Genomic DNA, 18,971 nt, shown 5'->3' on the forward strand with positions numbered 1-18,971 from the left:
GTTACGCCTAGTAGGATCATTTTCTTTCCACATGTACCCCATATTCCCCTTTCCTGTCTGATAAAGAATTTTGGTTCATTTGAAAGCTGGCTTATCATGACTTTTTGATGTTTTTGTTGGCCCTGATAAAAGTATTAGCGTATTGTTGTTTTGGCATTAAGGTCATGTTACAAAATTCGCATTGAATAGCACCGTGTTGGTGGGTGGGCTGCTTTCCACTGTGGATTATGCTCTCCAGGATTGTATAGCCTAGTATATTTAAGAAGCAGACAATTCCTCCTAATTACTTTATCTCTAACCCCCCCCCCCTAGAATTTAATTCCTTCTCATTGGAGATCTCCTTTTGTTTCAAAGCCCTTGATGTACTAACCAACACACTCAACCTGGTGGAATCATCTCTCCCCCCCCCCCCCCGCCCTTCCTTTCCTCTTGGGAATTTGTTCTCATTGTACTTGAGAAGCTAGGTGACACTCGAAAACCTTTCTTTGTTTTATATAAACATGAACATCCAAAGCAATCATGCTGTATCCTCCTCCTTGGGCTGTCCCCAGCTAGAAAGCCCTTGGGATGGGCTTGTCTGAGTATGAAGATCTCTACATAAATTCTTTAACTTTGTGTCCTCATGGGGAGAGCCACAACTGAAATTATTTGAATATATCAGCTCTTCCTGTTGCATGTGCTCTTCTAGTGCATGGTGGATTGCTGCGGATGGTGGATCTCATGAGGCAGACCAAGCAGGATATTTATTTTGTAATCCAGTTGAAGGATTCATTTGTATGTATTTTGTGCTCCAGAACACATAAAACTGTAATAAAGCTGCACCATCTGAGCACGGGAAGAATACTCCTCTCCCAGCACTAGGTTCTAGGAGTTTCAAATGGTCTGATCAACTAAATAGCAAATGATCTCAAATATTTGCACACTCACAGCCTGACTCGAGAGGAGTGCAGGGGATCATTTAAGGCCAGCACAACCTTAAAATGCTACTCAAGGGGGTGAAGGGGATTGTCTTAAGGCTGCATACTGCCTTAAAACACTGGTGTACACTGCTGCCTAAGTTGGTGCACAGGCTGTGCCTTTACTCAATATTTGTGCCCTCCCCCAACTCAAGGGAGGCAGCAGGTCAAGCGAGATGACAGCAGCTGGTGCCTGGACTCCTTGCCTCTGTCAAATAATTTTGATTTATTTAATATGGTAATAGACCAGTAAGCTGTCAAATACCCCCCCACACACACACACACACACACACACACACACAAACCACTGAGCCCGCCTACCAAAGACTTGTGTGGTTTGTAGGGGGTCTGGCTTTGTGAGCTCCAGTTTGCAAGCCGCAAACCTCTACATTTCGTGAAGGTTTGGGAGTCATGGTCTGGTCTGGGTCCATATCTATTGAGTAATCTCTGGGAAAAATTAATCACATTTTTGGGAACTTGTTAACCATGGCTTCAGTTCTCCTTTCTTGCTAACTCAAAGCACCAAACAATCACAATCCATGCACAGACATTTGGGTTGTGAGGGAAGAGGTTCTAGGACAGAGGATTTGTCTCCACACCCAAGGACTGGCCATTCTCTTTTTTAAAATGAAGTACAGCTGCAGAGAAAGCAAATGGAATGAGGGTGATGGAATTTGCCTCAATGTCATTTTTTTTAATGCATTAGGAAATAAATGCATTTAAAATAGCAAAAGTGAGGACTTGAAACAATCCTAAATATATATGATGCCAAAGGTCCCAGAACATTACTGGAATCTACCATTTCTGCTGTAGTTATTTAAAAACTGGCAGCATATAATCTGCCCAGGTATGCTGTCAAGGTTGGGTCTCACCTTCTGTGCCTCCACCACCACCTATGCCTAGGCCAGAGAGTGTCCTGGCAGTGCTGGTGCACAAGTTTAACACATCGCTAATTCACAATTGTATACCGTATATAATTTCACAGCTGCACATGGAACTGAGACCAAATGCTTTCAATCCAAAGGGTCTTCCGCAGTGGTCAAATTATTTTAAAATGCATTCATACCTAAAGTTTTGGTGCTGCTCCAACCAATCTATGTAATCTAAAAAAATGTCTAGTTTGGAGCCTACAGTTTAAATCAGTGGTCTGCAACCTTTTTCAGGCTGCGGACCGGTGGCAGCAGGGAAGGCGATCGCCCGGCCGCACATGCCATGCATGCGCGTTTGCGGCATGCGCTGCCGCAAATGCGCATGCGCAGCACTTCCGCACATACACGCATGTGCGGGAGTGTCACACATGCACAATTGCAGCCGTGCATGGCGCAAACATGCACGTGCAGCCCGGCCCTGCAGAGGCAGGTAGCCGCGGCCCGGTGCTAGGGCCTTTCCGGCCCGGTGGTTGAGGACCACCGGTTTAAATTATAATTCCAACGGCCACCACCTTTTTTTTACTTAACACATGAGAAAGCTCTATTGAATGAGAGCCAGGCAAATGCAGAGAGTGGTGGCCTTTCTTTACCACCCAGCAAGCCCCCAAATTTTATGTATTAGTGCATTTTAAAATAATTGGACCACGGAGGAAGACCCTTTGGGTCAAAACGTGTTTGGTCTCAGTTCCATGTGCAGTTGTGAAATGATATACAGTATGCAATTGTGAATTAGCAAAGTTTTAAATTTTTAACATGGGCACTTTATTGTAATATTTGCATTTTAAAATAATCCTTCTAGTTAGTTCCTAACTTGCCTAGTTAGGTTGGTTCGGGTTCCCTTTTTGGTTCCGGCCTTGAAGGTCAATACCAGAACCTTGAACTTGAAATAGTTTTCAAAATCTGAATGTTGAAAAGGATGGCTAAAGCAGGGGTAGTCAGAGTGCGGAACACAACTTGACTTACTTTTGAGTAGGTGCACTTAATGCTACTCAGCATGAGATCCATGTTGCACTACAGGAGAAATGACAATGAGATGGACTATAATTAAAAACTCAACATGCCTATCCCTTACCAGTTCAAAAATAGCTGCCAGAGAAATGTCACAGTATCAGTCTCATCCCAACCCCAACAGGAAGCTGGTTCCATAATATCTTCTCCTAATTCACGGGATAATTGATTTCCAAGACGGTAGCATCTGTGTGTCCTCGGAACCAGTCAGATGTCAAGTGTTACCTCACTGACGAGATCTCAATAAGAGGATAGTGGCACCATTGGAAGACTAATTTGTATTTTTTCCGCCTGGATTTTAATTGGGTTTTTCTCTGCATTACTGGCTTTTAATTGTAATTTATTGTGCTGTAAGCTGTCTCAGTTTGTAAAGCAGTCTGTAAATAGAGCAACAAAAATTATTTTATTGTATTGTATTGCATGGTGTGTGAAGTGTAGCCAGGAGATGTGAGGGTTGTCTGGCAGCCAGGCAAGGGATGTTCAGAAATGGTTTGACATTTCCTGGCTCCACATCATGAGCCCTAGTGGTCCCACCCAAATCCTTGAAGGGTTGGCCCTGCTTAGCTTCCTAGAGAGGATGGTGCATAAGCATTCATCATCTGAAACACATTTCGGCAGTTCCTGAAAGATCATCTTTAAACAGCCCGTGGCGCCACGGGCGCCACGGACTGAATAATTCGTTAAGCCCCCTAGAGGTGGGCTTTGTCCGTGATGAGGAAGGGTCCGGGTTGGACCCTTCCTCACGACAGACAATCGGAGGGACCAATTGGCAGGCGCGAAGCGCCTGCCGATTGGTCCCTCCGATTCCCAGGCTGAGCAACTGCGAGCCGCGCGCAGCGCGGCTCGCAGTTGCTCCCGGACTGACGCAGCGAGAGGCGCTAAGCGCCTCTAGCCGCGTCAGACCGCCGCCCGAGGGAACCCCCAGCAGTCGCGCGAAGCGCGGCTGCTGGGGCTTCCCTCCCTGCCGGACACACGCGCCTTTCAAAACCCCTTTTTATAAAGGGGCTTTGAAACTAGTACTGGAATAATAACCTTGTTCATCTTTAAGATGCCACTAGACCAGGGGTAGTCAAACTGTGGCCCTCCAGATGTCCACGGACTACAATTCCCATGAGCCCCCACCAGCGTTTGCTGGCAGGGGCTCATGGGAATTGTAGTCCGTGGACATCTGAAGGGCCGCAGTTTGACTACCCCTGCACTAGATGCTTGTGGCCCCAGTTGCTGTAAACTTTTCACAAGGAATAGAAATAAAATCTCAGGACTTCCAGGACTGTTGGTAAATTCTTTTTGGGGAACACTGCAATTCAGAGAGTACCTTCCTGCCTCTCGGGTAGGTCTTCCTGCATGACCACTCGGAAGAGAGCTGCACTGCAGACATCAGCATTTCCCAGACGGCTGGTGGCTGAGTTGCCCCCCAAAAAAACTTACATGTAGAGGCACATTGCTTTCTTGGGAGTCAAATTTTTAGAGGATAAAAGATTTTCCCACCAATACAGGACCTCACCTATTTTTTTTTCCTGCATATCACTAATCAGAGCTTTGTGACAGCACATTGATCAGCCCTGGTCCAAATCCCAATTGGGTCATGAATCTCACCCAGCAGCTGTTTAGCAATATCTACCTGTCAATCAAAGACTACCTCAAAGGATTCTTGATAATTAGAGGCGGGGCTGGAACCCCAACAGGAGTTCCTTGTAAGAATGGTGGAATAAACTGTAACTCTTGAGTGCATAAAATTGTACCCAGCTTTTTATGGCTCCAAGGAGTCTCAAAGCAGTATACAGCTTCTCCCCACAACAGACATCCTGTGAGGTAGATAAGGCTTAGTGAGCTCTGAGGGAACTGTGACTGGCCCAAGGTCACCCAAATGGCTACACGTGAAGGCGGAATGGGGAATCAAACTCAGTTCTCCAGATTAGAGGCTGGCACTCTTAACTGCTACACCAAAGAGGCAAAACCAGAGCAGTGACTCATTCAGAGAATCAGTGGGTAGCCTCTGGGATGGGAACTCTGGCCTGATAAGGCGCTGCCATCTTGCTGGCAGCACTGGAGCAGTTCGCTGGCAGTACGGTTTCAGAATTCGATCACTGCGATCTGATCACCACGAATGTCCCACGGAAAATGCTTCCGCAGAGCCCACGTTAACCTCCGGACTCCACTTCGGAGACGTGTCCAAGAGGTGCGGGACAAACGGGTTCGGCGTCTGGTTTGCGGCCGGTCGGGGGAGCTCCAATTATAGCTGGTCTCCTTTGAACTCGCGCGTCAGATCTGGGCGCAAGGGCCGGGACAATTAGCAGCTCTCTGGGCCGCCAAAGGAGCCGCCGCTCAGAGGACTCCTTATCGCCCTGACCTCATCAAGCGGCTGCGGTCTGAGGGGGGCTGGGAAGGAGATAATTCTGCGCCTTGCTCCTGGGCACCCTTTGATAGAGGCTCCTGCATAATCCCCAGCGACGGCCGCTTGGAAGCGGCGCACGTAGGTTTGGGATGAGTGCATTTCCCCCTGCGCAACCTTTCCCCGCTGCACTTTGCAATTAACAAAATGACTGTCTCTCGCCTAGCCTCTAAACATCCCATCAAAGAGCAATTAGAAAGGCCCCGCTGCCCTTGGCCCGCCTCTTTTGATGTGCAGATGCCCTCCCTTTGTCTGACTTGTGCGCCCTCGCCCCAGATAAGGGTGGAAATGGTCGGATTGGGAAACATCCAGAGATGTTGACCATTCGCAGCCTAGTTAACTTATCGCGCGCCTGGAACGGCAAACGGGTTTGCTTTAAAAGGAACCCGTGCGTGCAAAAAGCCCTCGCGCCCAAGTTGTGCGGAAGTTTCAAGCCGCGGCGCAATCCACAAAGCCCTTCGACATCACCACGATCACATTGAATTGAAATAAGATACATTGTTGCAGAGTTCGTGTGGATTGCAGCTTGCGGGGCAACAGTGAGTCGAAGGCAGGGCGTTTTGCCTTTAATCAAATCAAGCCGGATAGTTATTCAATCATACAGCCGTCCATTCATACATTTTTTTTGCATAGAGTGAGAAATCCGTCACCGTCGCCGGTCGGAGTAATCATCCAATGAGCGAGTCCCCTTGCGGCGGTGCACCGTAGCTCGCTCCCCCTCCCTCCGCCCGTGATCCCTTTGAAATCCCATCCTTGGCCGTGCTGCCTGCCTGCCCTCCCCCCCGAGGGGCGGGAATAGCCAAGGTCTCCGGGGAGTATAAAGTCAGCGCAGCCAGCCGGCCTCAGATTGGCCGGAGTTGCTACTAGTGGCAAGAGGTATATTTTGTCTGGGAATTAACGCTGATTTCTTGGAAGCGGGGGCTGATTTTTATTGTCGTCGTCGTCGTCGTCCCTTTTAAGCTTGGCTCGGATTCGAACCCACGACCGTCACCCCTTTCCCCCGCCAGGAAAGATGCTACACGCGGAAAGGTCCTCTGAGCTGCTTGTGATCCTGGCGGCCGCCCTGTACTTCTCCAGGGCTGCGGTCAGCGCCGCTTTCAGCGCAAACCTGCTCCACTCGAACGCCATCAAGAACTTGCCGCCGGGAGGCGCTGCGGCCAGCGTGGCGCCCGGAGACTCCGGCCTGCGCGACGCCGGCAATAACCACCCAGCCGTCGATGCGCACCAGGTAGGTAGCTGGCGGGGCCTCCCCGCGCCCTTCCCCGTCGCCCGGCTCCTGCTTCGGCCGCGCCCTAACCCGTTTCCCACCCCTGCAGCCTTCGGTGTGCGGCGGGGACGACGACTGCAAGGCCGACGAGTTCTGCTCCGTCTCGGGCCGCGGCGGCCTCTACGGGAGCCAGGTCTGCCTCGCCTGCCGGAGACGCCGCAAGCGCTGCCTCCGCGACGCTATGTGCTGCCCGGGCAACCAGTGCAATAACGGTGAGTGGGGAGGGGGGGGCGCTGGGAATTGGACCCTCGGGGTACCGTCTCCCCGGGGTCCGCGGCGGGGGTCCACTTTCTGCCTGGAATTCTGTTGGATTGACGTGGGAGAGCTCTAATCGACGAGGGCGTTTCCGACACTTGGAAGCTTTACCTGTGGGACTATTCGGTTGGAGTCCAGTATGGGGGCGGGGGGAGGAGCATAGGCTTTTGAGAGTCAACCCCAATCGTGTTGCTTTTGTCAGGGTAGGGAGGGAACAGCCACAGTCTGAGTGGAATCATCTTTTCGGTTGCTGGTGTGGTTGCCGTATCATCAGACTGGGAATGTTACGATTCCGCTCCCTCCCCCTCCTGTGCAATGTTTTGCTGCCCTTGAAGAAAAGGTGATATTCAAAATACAGTAAACAGCTTTCTAGAGGTTCACCTTGCTGGGGAGCCTTGTCCTTGCTGGAGATTTTGGCATATTCTGCAGTAAGGGACAAGTACCCTGTGGGTGTAAGCTGGTGCCTATGAAGAGGACTGTCAGAGAAACAGGGGGACAGGGCTGGATTAAAGTGCCTCTGACAGTCCAGCAATGATGCCCTTCCCTTGCTTAACTGACAAGACACTATAAGCCAGGGGTAGTCAAACTGCGGCCTCCAGATGTCCATGGACTACAATTCCCAGGAGCCCCCTGCCAGCATTTGCTGGCAGGGGGCTCCTGGGAATTGTAGTCCATGGACATCTGGAGGGCCACAGTTTGACTACCCGTGCTATAAGCACTGAAGGCAAAATTAGAGATTCTTTCAAAATCAGTTTTCCTCCTCACAGCTGTGAAAGAGCAAAGGACATAATAGTGAGGAGGAAGGCTGTGCCCCCCCCCCCACACACACATACTTTCTTTGGGATGCTAAGCACATGCTACAAGGATGGGAAATTTTGGAAAGAGCCCTTGGCTTTTGTCTTTATTTTACCATTCCTATGGGGATTCAAATGCTTGAAGGAATGATGTTCCCAAACACCACAGCTAGCTGAAGGAGCAGCACTGATTGTAGAGAGGATCTGAACTATTTTGGATGGGTTCAAAATGTGTAGATGGGGGTTTGTTTGCTTTCAATGAATCAAAATATCTTTTCTTGCTGCTATGATATTCTGTGTTGCATCCGGGCAAAAAGCCTCTCCACTTTGACCTGAGCTGTCAGTAGGAGTTCCTAGACCTCGTGTGCTTTTTATGTGTTGAAAATCATGATATGTTTGTTTTTTGTTCAGGAATGTGCATGCCAACAGAACATGGTCACTTCCATCCTGGAGATATTGAGGAGACCATGCTAGGGAATTTTGACCATGGGACTTTAGACCCACATCCCAAGAGAACCACTTCTTCATCGCAGCCTCATTATTTGAAAGGTAAAGGTGCTTTTGGTGCGCAGCTGTGATGGGATATCTTAATGAGAAACCTCATGAGGGTCATTGATCTTGGGTAATGAAGATTAAAATGATATGGATAGGGTATGACTTCTGCAAGGGGAATTCAAGCTGTTTGTTATAAATGACAGATTTCTAGAGACCGACATGACTTGCTATAATCCAGAGATAACAGAGGTGTTCTCTATACACAGTTCTATCCTCAAATAGTGATTTCTATAGCAATGGGGTTGTTTGTTTTACATTAAACAAGCATGTTCTCCTTTTCTTAAACTTCTGGGTGTTTTTAAAATCAGGGTGCCATTTTTATGAAATACATTCTTACAGAAAAGTGGCTATCCCTGCCATGAAAAATAGCAGTCATGTGATCTCACACTGGAGTGAGACAGACCAACAACAGTTTGAAGTAACAGAATTGGCAAAACACCCTTCCTTATTTAGTCCATGAGTTTTTAACCTACAGGGATGCACTTAAATACTTCCCATAATTGCACGTCTGCCGTGGAGCTCTGGCAGAGGGTTCTGTGGCATTTTTGAAGTTGCATTCCCTGTGCGTGCAGAGCATTGGCCAGACTTGGTCCTGTTTGAATGGGGATGTATGTCTTTTTAAAAAACACTGTACAAGAAGGCCAGTCTGGGAAAACTTGTCTGCCTTTACGATTTAAGAAATCCCTAACTAAGGTTCCAGGGCATCCGTGTTCCTCGATGGCTTGCACTCTCGGCTCTTTCAATTTTATTGCTCAAGAAAAAATGGGAGGATAGGGGAGAAGTGAGGGTACAGTATTCTCAACTTTTCCCTGCCCCCTTCTTTCCCCAAGGACAAGAAGGTGCTGTCTGCCTTCGCTCCTCGGATTGTGCCTCGGGGCTGTGCTGTGCCCGCCACTTCTGGTCCAAGATTTGTAAGCCTGTCCTTCAGGAAGGCCAAGTGTGCACGAAACACCGGAAGAAAGGGTCTCACGGCTTGGAGATCTTCCAGCGCTGCTACTGTGCAGATGGGCTGACGTGCCGGCTACAGAAAGACCACAGCAACGTTTCCAGACTGCACACCTGCCAAAGACACTAGCTGATGCTCTCTATGAGAACCTGACGGACTTGATAGACTCTCTTAAGGAGGCATGGAGTCTTTCCTATTCTTCTGGAAGATTTCCTCCCCAAAGACTGACACATTTCAGAGTTTACATTGGAAGTTACTCTGGCAACTCACCCTTCCTGGAGCTGGAGTGAAAGAGGCTTGTTTCTTTAGGGAACTATATATTTTTTCCAAGTGACTAATTTACAGTAAATTACTGTGTCTGTAAATTCTTGGGCGTGGCGCTTCTGTACATCAGCAGGGATTTCAAAAAATGTTTTGTTCCTCGAGTGCTGCCTGATTCCGTCTATTGTGACCTGTTTTGTACACACTGGTTTTCTATTATATTTGTTATAAGTGAAATAAATGATTTCTCAGTACAGCGGGTAACTTGCTGATGCTTCTGTTCCTAGCAGTGGTGCAGATGGGACAGCTCTTGTACGGGGTTTGCAGAGAGCAACTACTAGCATATGAATTGTTGTGCAAGAGGATAGTTGTGGGCTACAGAAAAGAGCACGAATAGTACGAGGACAGGCTTGGGAAGCTTTAGTGTCATGTGATGACACCCTGTGCTGGGACTTGTGGGAAAATGAGTTCCTGCTAGTCCAACAGGTTGATAGGAGCCGAATGCATAGCTGCCTGTGTGGTTTCTAGTAAATGGGCTCCTGTATTGCTCAGAAGAGGCTCCCAGCAAATGTTTCTCCTCACCTCCCCCCCCCCCCCCATACACATAATTTCAACTGTGTGTAAACTATGGTATTATGTTTCTTTCCACACTTGGTTATAACATAGTACTGATAGCCAGATTGGAGTAGTGCCTAAGAGTGGTGGTGGCTTCTAATCTGGAGAACAGGGTTTGATTCCCCACTCCCCTCCACGTGCAGCCAGCTGGCTGACCATGGGCCAGGACTAGTTCTTTCAGAATTCTCTCTGCCCCACCTACTTCCCAGAGTATCTGTTGTGGGGAGAGGAAGGGAAGGCAATTGTAAACCACTTTGCAACTTACTTGGGTAGTAAAAGGTAGGGAACAAAAACGACTTTTCTTATAGATTTGTTGCCGTTGTTAGGTGTGAAGTCATGTCTGACCCATCACCACCCCCATGGACAATGATCCTCTTATATATCTTTCATAAATATATTATATATATACTGGCTGAGCAGTCCTGAGAAGTTATAAACCTGGATAGGATACTAAACACATCATATGCCTGAGTTCTGTACATGGAAAGGCCAAGTAACCTCTTGAATACTTTCACACTTAATAGGTTATAGTTTGAAATGTCACTTACCTGCTCTTAAATGCAGTGCAGGGTGTCCCAAGGTCTGTGAACAGAGTTTTAGTTCTTACTCTAAAGAAGTCTGAGTTCTCCAGAACTTTAGACAAAGTAGGACTTCTCAGGCACTGTATTGGACAGTCCTGGAAGCAAATTCCACTGTCCTATGTATGACTTATGGCAGATGATTTCAAAAACAGAATTGTGACCGGCATCTTTGAAAACAAGAACAGAAGTTCATATTAATACCTTCTCTCCCCCTCTCCCACCCCCACTCATTGTGCATGTAGACAGACCACTGGGACCCCTTCTTGCTCATTTAGAGCTTGATTCTTACAACCTTTGGGCTGCCGCACTTAACAAGTTCTCCAATTGAGCGAAAATGTAAGGGCATACCAGAGGGCCAACCCATTTTTTCCAAGTTCACATTGTATTTTTTTATCGTGCAGTTACCAAGCTAATTTACAGAAGTCACATCTGACCATGGTAGATGTGTTAACTATGTTTGATAATGGGCAATACTTAAATTCTTAAAGCAACCCAGGGCTGCTCATGTTCTCCAGTGAATTTATTTATTTAATTTCTATTTCAACTTCTATACCACTGTTCCCAAATGGCTCATGGTGGTTCACAAATATATTTATTGTCACTTCTGCCCCCCCCCCCCGTGCATGTGCCTTTAATGCCAATCGCTAGATTCCAACTTGTCTTAGTTTGCCAAAGTGCTTCAATGTTGGTTAAAGCCAAAGAATGCTATGGGTGGCGGGGGGGGGGGGGGGTCGGGGGAGCGTGTCCCTTTATATTCGTCTCTTGTTCAGACCATCTCGACTGTGGATCCCGCTGTCTGTTCCGAAGTAAATCTGGCTCCACTCTGGTAGCTCCCGTCAATGGCTTTGAGGCGGCTTTGCCGTGCAGACGTTCTGTCAGGATGTTCCCAGGGTACAGGAAATGTCACTGCTGTGACACCATTTTATAGAGATGGTGACATACTCACTCCCCACCCACCCACCCACCCTGGTAGGCCTTCATCTCCTCCAGGAAGATGCAGTTTCCTTCCCAGAGATTTGTGGCTGTTGTTCCTTCCTGACACTCCAGAAGAGAGGAAATGGGGAAGCTGCTAGCTGCAGAACGAAGAAAGCTGATCCTTCCCCGAGAGATGACTGGCAGCTCTTTGGAGGGCAAAAGCTGTTAAGTGATCCCTTTTCTAACCACATCCTCCCCCCACCTTCCCAGACCTCTGCAGCTATCAGTACTACAGATCAGGTTCACCTGCACAGCCTTAAGAGTGATGGGAGTCTGCCATCGAGAAACAGAAGAAGGTGGCAGCCTTTAACCAAATGAAAACGGGATGTGCCTGTGGGAATTCATAGTTAATTGCCACAAAGCAGGAGGAAGCAGAGTTAGATCTCACTCTTAGGAGGAAGTAGCTCATGAAGTTGAAAGTCTTCAGCGATTTGGTCTCTGCTTGCTAGGGCAGAGTTGTTCCAGTTTGTGTATAATTGGACCATAGTTGGAGGACTCCTTTCTAGAAAAGAAAACAGCAAATAAGTTAATAAAATGATGCTGGGAGCCATCATGGTTCAGGTCTACAGCTCAGGTAATTGGCCTTCAGGTCAAAGTGCTGTACCTGCATGGATGAGCACAGCTGCTTCTCTGAAGGAGTCACTCATAACCTTACCTTGTGCATGGTTGTTTCAAAAAAGATGACCCACCCCAGTGCAAGGGACTTTAGTTTTCTGATCCTATAGAGAGGCATGTTCCTTTCAACAGCCTTGGGTATGAATAGACTGTGGAGGATGAGTGTTTTAGTTTAAATCATTCTTTTCATTGTGGGAGGAGGTTAGTCACAAAACACATTCAAGCCAAGCAAGTAGTGCCTGGGTGGGTTTTTGGAAGAGAAAGTACTGTTCTTCCAGTGATTTTGAGAGCTGCTTTGGGTTTTTTTTTTGTTCTGTATCTCCTTCCATCCCCAACAGCTTACAGAAGTTAGGCTTCTTATGAAAACCAGACAAGTATATTGATGTGGGCTCTTTTCCCAGCTGTAGCATCTTTTTCAAAGCAGAGGGTTTTTAAAATAAGGTTGCCCAGTGTAGGAGAACTGCAAAGTCAAGGCATTACGTGTCACAGTGTTTCACATCTAATGTTTGCCATTTCCAACTGCACTTGGATCTTAAGAGTTCTATATTAAAGGTGACTTGATTTCTGTGGACAGGCTGAGAGAGCTCTGATAGGACTGCTCTGTGAGATTGGCACATGGCTGCATGTGGAGGAGCAGGGAAATCAAACCCAGCACCCCAGATTAGAGGCTGCCACTCTTAACCACTACACCAACATGACTCGCTGGTTCCCTGTGGAAGGGGAGGCTCCCTACCACCCTAATCAAGCAAAAACATATGAAATGTTGTATATTTAACAAATTAGTCTACTCTTACTATCTTAATGACAATATATTTCCCTTCCACATTTTATCTTCCCATTAACCCTGTGAAGTAGGTTAGGCTCCTAAAGTCACACTTCTCTCCTTTTTCAATGAAGAAGAGCTGGTTTTTTTATACCCCAGCTTTTCACTATCAGAAAGGGTCCAAAGTGGTTTACAAACACCTTTCCCTTCCTCTCCCTGCAGCATACACCCTATGAGGTAGGTAGGGCAGAGAAAGGTCAGAGAGTATCATGACTGGTCCAATGTCATTCTTCTGGATGCATATTGAGGAGTGAGGAATTAAACCAGACTCTCCAGATTAGAGTTCACCATTCTTTAAGCACTACACCGCACTGACTCTCAAGGAATTGCATAATTCATACTATTAGCACCAGACCTAACTTTGGACCATAGAGGGTAACCTTGAAGTAGGGTTGCCAATGTCCAGATGGTAGCTGGGGACCAGTAAATACAGGTGACAGATCAGTTCATTTTTGTGTGTCTCTTTTAAAGTTCAGAGTTATATTTAATTATCTATCCCCAAATAAAGGCTTTACTTTTATCCCAGGCCATTCTCATTGCAGTACCTTTATTAAGACTGAGTTCAAAGAATTCCTTATGTTTATTCTTACAATTCTCCACAACATCTTTTTTCAGCAACGCTTCATTCAATCTCCAGTGAAAGGTGTTGGTTTTTCTTTTACAAACCAAAGTATCAGGGTTATGATCTGAAAAAGTCTTTGGTATGATCTCTGCCTTTGATAATTCTTTAGAAATCCAAAACATGTTGATTCTTGAAAAGAATCTATGCCTTTCTGAAAAGTAAGTATATTCTCTAGAATTACCATTTCTCTGGTCTCCATGTATCCACCAAACCTGAATTGTCCCATCAGGTCAAAAAATCTTACTGGTAATTTACATTGTATAATCTTAATATTTTTATCTGAACAACTGTCCACAGGGAGTTTGCTATGGGGAGAGGAAGGGAAGGCAATTGGAAACTGCTTTGAGACACCTGAGGCCTGATGGGTCACTATGAGCCATTCCTAGTTCTCTCAGACATCTCACAGCCCCACATCCCTCACAGGTTGTCTGTTGTGGGGAGACAAAGGGAAAAGGTGTTTGTAAACTGCTTTGAGACCCCTTTGGGTAGTAAACAGCAGGGTACAAAAATTCAGCTCTTCTTCTTTTAAGGAGCAACTGTGAAAGAAGCATGTGGGCACATAACATTTTATCAACAGTAAAAAAATGGAGACAGATAAGGAGCAGGTCAGACACCTGTGTACTGTGACAACTGCATGTGTATTAGCGCAGGGGGACATTTTGGTGTCTGTGGCCAAGAAGGGAAATGACGTTGAATGCAGAACTGGGAGGAATTGGTTGCCATGTAATCTCCCCCTAAGAAGAGTCTCCAGTTTGATTTTTCCCTTCACATATCTGAAGACATGGCTCTTGAAAGCTCATCTGTAACCACTGTGCTACAATTCCCAAAGGTCAGTCCTCTCCCACACTCAACAAACATTCCAAAATACAAGTTCTTGACATCCATCTCTCCACACCCATGCCCTCATTTGTCACCATGCCACCACAATCCCCCACACAACACATACATTCAACCTCATGCCCTTACAGACTGGACAACTCCTCCCCTTCCTCTTCCCACTCCCAAGCTCGAGCGCCTGTTGTATTCCTGGATACAACAGGCTTTGCCCCTACGTACCCATAAAACACCAGTGACTATATGAAAGCTCAATCAGTTTATCCATATCCTTATCCCTGGTTCCTCTATATATTTGTGAAACAGCCTGGGGGGTGGAACGTGTCCGGCTGTCCAAGTTGGAATAGGGCCAATCAGCTTTGCTCCCGCCCTCCGTCCCTGGACTCTAGCCTCTTTGCTCTCAGACGCGTCTCAGTACCTGGAGCCAGCAGCAGGTAACGGGAGAGGGCCCTGGGCAAAGGGTCATGGTGGAAGGCCTGATAACAAGGGCCTCTTGGCCTGCTAAGCAGGGCCTGCTAATGAAGGCCTCCTGGCCTGCTAGGCTGGGCTTGCTAAGGAGCTCTGTCATGGCCCTGCTGACGAGCTGGTCAGCCCCTGCCCATCCCACTTGCTGCAGCCCAAAGCCTCCTTAAGCTGCAGGGCCAGCGGCCAGGGGAGAGGACCCTTTCAAGACCCGTTCTTAGGAACGGGCTTTGAAGCTAGTGTTGTTTATAAAAGGACCTCCTATCTTCAATTGGAGCATAGACTCCCACCGAGTTAATAAAGAGAGATTATATATTTTTAAAGTATATAAAATAGCGGAAGAAATGTTACCATCTCATTAGAATTCAGACATTAAGATATACAATGTAGGTCCTGTCTATATCACAACTATAATTAGCAGGATATTTTATTCTTACTGGTTCTTCAGGTGCATCAGAAGTAGGCTTTCCTGTTCTGATAGATCTGTAAGAATTAAAACAGAAGTTACTGGGATTGCATGAACATTGATATGTATTCTCCACTTTAAGTAGTGAGAAGTTCCAGAAATTGTCTAGTCCAACCCCCTGTTCAATACAGGATCAGCCTAAAGCATCCATGAGAAGTATCTGATCAGGCACTGCTTGAAGACAGCCAGTGTGGGTGAGCTCACCACCTCCTTAGGCAGCCAATTCTATTGCTGAACTACTCTGATTGTGAATAGATTTATTCCTTGATATCTAGCTGCTACTGTTCTACACATAGTTTAAAGCCATTACTACAGGTTCTGCCTTCTGCTGCCAACAGGAATTGTTCCTGTCCTCCTCCAAGGGAATGTTGGTTCTTATATGCCACTTTTCTCTACCCAAAGAAGTCTCAAAGACTGTTTAAATACTGGGAACTTCACTGCCTCAGCTCTCATGCAGGAGCACAAATTGGAGACAGATGAGGTGCAACTGGCCAAATTCTCCCCCATGTGGGTACAGGAAGAGGTGGGGCAACCTGCCATGACTAAAACTCTAGCCTGCAGCCTGGCATGAAACCTCTAGTGCATTAACGGTCAAAGCAGCTTATATTTGCCTTTCCTCTTCCCACAACAGATACCCTGTAAGGTAGGTCAGGCTAAGAGAGCCTTGATATTACTGCTTGGTCAGAACAGCTTTATCAGTGCTGTGGCGAGCCCAAGACTGCATGTGGAGGAGGAGCAGGGAATCAAACCCAGCTGGCCAGATTAGAAGGCAGTGCTCCCAACCCTTACACCAACAATTGCATACATTTAAAGAGAGTAATCATGTTCCCTCTTAACCTCTTCTTCTCTAGGCTGAACATTCCCAAATCCCTCAGCCTTTTCTCATGGGGCTTGATCATCCCCATGCTCTGCACCTTCTCAATTTTGTCCACCTCCGTTGGTACTTGCCTTTCTTTTATGAGGTTGCACTATAGATCTGACTCATGTTTATTCTGTGTTATGTGCCCTAACTTTTCTGTGGCATGGTTCTCATGATGCACGTGAATCTGGTTGAGGCAGACTATTGATCCTATAAGATCAAAACTGTCTATTCTGGTGGACAGCAGGCCTTGGCCAGAGTCCTTTCACATCACTTCCTACTTAAAGTCTTTTGACTGGACATGCCAGGGACTGAAGCTGAGGCCTCCTACATGCCAAGCAGATGCACTAGCACTGAGACACAGCTCCACCCATATATGATTGCTTTGGCAATTGATCCTATTCAAACAGTGACCATAAACCAGTCTGTAGTTGCAACTACTCCTGCCATGTTAAACATCAAAGAATTCCTATAGGACTATCTATAGATCTCTTTCCGAAATAAAAGGCAGATATGTGGAGGAGTTTCCTTCTGTAGTGAAGTCTTGATATGAAACTCCAGAAACTGAAGTTTGCCAAAAAAAATAGTAATAATAAAAGTGTCCCTGCCATGCTCAGGCATGGTTTGTTTACCAACCTGTTTCAGTTTGCAACATAAGGGTTAGTATGGCAATCTCAGTCTCTTCCCTCTCTCATGCATAGGATGCCCCCCCCCCAAAAAAAACAGCTCCTATATCCATTTTCTTCTTATTGATGCTTATTTTCTTCTCATGATGCTGAACCCACCCTGTCATATTATTATGTTTTGATGTTGGCTCAGCTCAGGGACTGCAGGCAAAAGACAAAATCACCTTCTTATATTCTGCTTCTGTAATGGCACACAAGAACCTTTTGAAACTTCAAAATAAATTATTTTATTTAATATGATGATGAAGAAAAAGAGTTGGTTCTTATATGCCGCTTTTCTGTACCCAAAGGAGTCTCAAAGCAGCTTGCAATTGCCTTCCCTGTCCTCTCCCCACAACAGACACTCTCTGAGGTAAGTGAGGCTGAGAGCCCTGATATCACTGCTGGGTCATAACAGCTTTATTAGTGCCATGGCAAGCCCCCCAGCTGGTTGCATGTGGGGGAGTGTGAAATCAAACCTACTCACCAGATTAGAAGTCCACACTCCTAACCACCATACCAAGCTGGAGGGGAAAGGATCAGGTGTAATCAGGAGTGGGATGTATGAGGTGAACCAATAATAAAAAACGAAGTAACTGTGTAATCATACTAATTCCAGATAATATATTGCAAGCAAGTAATTGTTTTGCTTTTCAATGAGGATTTTGAAACTTTGATGAGTGAGCTTTCTTTACAGTTTCTGCTTAACTTCTGCATAGGTATCTGAGTTTCACTGACACTTCACATTTAGAAGGCAGGAATATACATCCAACTTCCCCAAATCCTCCTATATAAACAGATCAGGGATTTATTAATTATATTTTTATACCGCCCTTTCTTACAGCTCAGGGCAGATCACTCCTCATTTTAGAACTATTTCCATTTCCACTGGGCACAGATTACTTCTATAGACTAGAAGGCCGGTCTCTTTTTGATTTGAATGGGGATCCATTGTGATCCATGCACTGATTTAACCTCTTTCCCAGGCCACAATCAGTGCTAAACTGTCTCTTCTTCAACTGTCATTTCCCAACTGGCGATTCTTAACTGACACTACAGAATTGTGTTTGAACTGCCTGTCCCTCAAAGGTTTTCAGGCTCTGTTAGAACATTAACCCTTGAAAGTCTACTACAGCTAACAACCAAGTACTTTTAAAATGCTTAACTGAATAAAAAAGTGCTATCCAGGTGCTTCATGTCAAGAGTGGTTATCTGGAGCCATTTGACCTTGTGTGTGAAGGAAAAGGAGGTGGGGAAAGCATTTTGCAGAGGGGAGTTAATTTGTTCTGCTTGAATCTTGATGAGTGGCCAAGTGAAGCTTGTTAAATCATTATCTTGTTTATCTTATGGTAACAATACGATTGGCTTGAATCAACCAAGTTAGAGACTTCTGCTGCGGGATGCACATCACTGTGCACTCGTGACTGCAGGCGGTCCGCCCCAGTTTTGCATCAGCTTTGATTGAATGGGAGAAGGCATTATTGATCTTGTTCTTGTAAAATATATATATATTTATTTTATGCCTGTAAGATGCGCCTTCTCCTGCAACTAAGAAGAAGTATTGTTTAGGTTGTTTAGGTATTTTTATTTTCTGTATGCCTTGGAAACTTGAATGTATACTGATATTTGTACTTTTATTGGTTCTTTTCTTCATTTTGAGGAGGCGGTGGCTATTTGGTGTGTACCCTGGATCCTGAAAAATAACTCACAGTACTGGTGTAACCAGGGTCTCACAGTATATTGCATGTCTGCAGTAGGTGATATTCTGTGAGGGAACAAGGTTTTTCCTCAAAGCATGCTCCTGCAAGTCTCTGGTCCCTGGCTTGGGGAGAGGGTCTTAAGGCGGTATGCACCACAGTCCCCCCCCCCCTTGCCTCTTGCAGGAAAGAAAAATCTCACACCTGAGTTTTGCTTTGCTCATACTGCAGTTTCAGCACTTGGCATCAACAGAATCCCTAAGCCCTGGACACAGATGTGTAGAAGCTAGTGAACACTGAAGGGGAATGTGGGTCTCATTTTAGCCTCCTGAGTCCAAAGGAAAAGGCAAAGGGGGAGTTACTGGCAAGAAATCAGCAGAGCAAGTAAGAATTG

General features: G+C 46.3%; 1 protein-coding gene and 1 long non-coding RNA gene across 2 annotated transcripts; one reads left to right on the plus strand and one right to left on the minus strand.

Moving 5' to 3' along the window:
- Nucleotides 1–6,083: 6,083 nt before the first annotated feature.
- Nucleotides 6,084–9,617, plus strand: DKK1 (dickkopf Wnt signaling pathway inhibitor 1). The gene is made up of 4 exons (XM_077350400.1): nt 6,084–6,513; nt 6,602–6,764; nt 8,013–8,150; nt 8,987–9,617. The coding sequence occupies exons 1-4, from the start codon at nt 6,298–6,300 to the stop codon at nt 9,229–9,231; spliced, it is 762 nt and encodes a 253-aa protein (XP_077206515.1). The 5' UTR covers nt 6,084–6,297; the 3' UTR covers nt 9,232–9,617.
- A 1,913-nt stretch (nt 9,618–11,530) lies between these two features.
- LOC143842667 (uncharacterized) lies at nt 11,531–16,015 on the minus strand. The gene is made up of 3 exons (XR_013233266.1): nt 15,992–16,015; nt 15,328–15,373; nt 11,531–12,036 (listed from the first exon to the last, which is right to left on the minus strand). It is a non-coding gene; the product is annotated as an uncharacterized LOC143842667 (long non-coding RNA).
- Between the last annotated feature and the right edge of the window lie 2,956 nt (nt 16,016–18,971).

This window comes from Paroedura picta, chromosome 8, assembly GCF_049243985.1.
Source record: "Paroedura picta isolate Pp20150507F chromosome 8, Ppicta_v3.0, whole genome shotgun sequence".
In the NCBI taxonomy this organism is placed as follows: Eukaryota; Metazoa; Chordata; class Lepidosauria; order Squamata; family Gekkonidae; genus Paroedura; species Paroedura picta.

Coding starts and splice junctions, on each gene's coding strand:
- DKK1 (XM_077350400.1), top strand. CDS start 6,298: ATGCTACACGCGGAAAGGTCCTCTGAGCTGCTTGTGATCCTGGCGGCC. Junction 6,765..8,012: donor GGGCAACCAGTGCAATAACG/GTGAGTGGGGAG, acceptor TTTTTTGTTCAG/GAATGTGCATGCCAACAGAA. Junction 8,151..8,986: donor GCAGCCTCATTATTTGAAAG/GTAAAGGTGCTT, acceptor TCTTTCCCCAAG/GACAAGAAGGTGCTGTCTGC.